A 1,641-nucleotide genomic window follows, 5' to 3' on the forward strand; every position below is an offset into this window, starting at 1 on the left:
ACTTAATGTACCACAGGCATTAATTGTATTTAATTGTATTAAATATATGAATAGTCAATGACAAAATAATAAATATTAGAAATAGTTTTTAAAAGATAAAATATAAGGCAAATGAAATTAAAATTTGCTGATTTTGTAAAACCGATGATATATAAGGATTAAAAATTATACTATTTTATATTATTGAAATTTTATTTTATAAGAAATATTATCTTTTTTAAAAATATTATTAATCTTTTCTTTATAATTTTTAACTTCATCTTTTATTTGATTGATAGTATGTTAGTATTGTAAAAAGTGATATAATTATGTCTTGCTATAATCTTAAATAGAATAAATTCATCACTAATAAGATTTGCCCATGTAACTGTGGAACTTGTATATGAAGTTTAAAAAGACAGAAGATTAATCTTTATTTTATTAAATTATCAGTATATAGCAATAGTCTCTCTGATTTGCCAATGTGACAGTGATTTGATTGCTCTTGTATGAATGGCAGTGAAAAGTATGAGTTTAAGATAGTGAAAAAGATCATAAAAGAGATCTCCGATAATTTTAAGCGGTCTCCCTTACATATTGCTGATTATCCTGTTGGTTTGAAAGATCGGATGCAACAGATACAAGAACTCATGGGTGGTGAGTTTGATAAGAAAGTGACCATGCTTGGGATTCATGGAATGGGAGGAATAGGAAAATCAACTCTTGCACGTGCGATGTACAACTTGATGGAAGATCAATTTGAAGCTTCGCAATTTCTTGCTAATGTCAGGGAAAAATCAGATAAGGATGGTCTGGTGCATATCCAAGAGACAATGCTGTCTGAGTTGGTGGGGGAAAGAAATATCAAGTTAGGAGATGTGCATCGAGGAATTCCAATACTACAACACAGACTTTGTGGGAAAAAAGTCCTCCTTGTGCTTGATGATATTAGCAAAAAAGAACAATTGCAAGCAACTGTTGGAGGACTTGATTGGTTTGGCCCTGGTAGCATCGTCATTATAACAACAAGGGATAAGCATTTGTTAGATGTTCATGGAGTTCAAAAACAGTACATGGTTGGTGAAATTAACCATATGGAAGCCCTTGAATTGTATAAGTGGAATGCTTTCAAGAACAAAGAAGTTGATCCATGTTACAAGGAAGTCATAAAGCGTGCAGTGTGGTATGCCGATGGCCTTCCATTGGCTTTGGAAACGATAGGCTCGCACTTGTTTGGCAAAAGCTTGGATGAATGGGAATCTGCGTTAGAAACTTATGAGAGAATTCCAAATAGAGATGTTCAGGAAGTTCTTAAAGTTAGCTATGATAGTTCTTAAAGTTCTTAAAACTGATGTAATATTTATTGTTTTTTTCTAAATAGAATATATATATATATATATATATATATATATATATATATATATATATATATATTACATTAGTTCTTAGAAACAATCGATGTATTATGTCATGTCCAAACAATTAATATTTTATTACTAAATCGATTTTGATTATAGTTGATGTAATATGATTTTTTTTATGCCGATTATCAACTCTTATAATATGTACTTAACTTATTATATTACTTAAAACAATATCGGTTTCAAAACCAATACTTAAACATTAGATATAACATGTCATTTTGGATTAGTGTATTAATAT

At 29.4% G+C, this 1,641-nt stretch overlaps 1 protein-coding gene across 1 annotated transcript; it reads left to right on the forward strand.

Annotated features, from left to right (window-relative positions):
* The first annotated feature begins 488 nt into the window (after positions 1–488).
* On the forward strand, positions 489–1,359 carry LOC148197465 (disease resistance protein Roq1-like). Its single transcript, XM_088093707.1, has one exon. It carries the CDS (start codon positions 489–491, stop codon positions 1,314–1,316), a length of 828 nt encoding a protein of 275 aa, XP_087949833.1. The 3' UTR covers positions 1,317–1,359.
* The last annotated feature ends 282 nt before the right edge of the window (positions 1,360–1,641 follow it).

Source organism: Vigna umbellata, chromosome 6, assembly GCF_029865625.1.
Source record: "Vigna umbellata cultivar VRB3 chromosome 6, Vumbellata_1.0, whole genome shotgun sequence".
In the NCBI taxonomy this organism is placed as follows: Eukaryota; Viridiplantae; Streptophyta; class Magnoliopsida; order Fabales; family Fabaceae; genus Vigna; species Vigna umbellata.

Coding starts and splice junctions, on each gene's coding strand:
- LOC148197465 (XM_088093707.1), top strand. CDS start 489: ATGAATGGCAGTGAAAAGTATGAGTTTAAGATAGTGAAAAAGATCATA.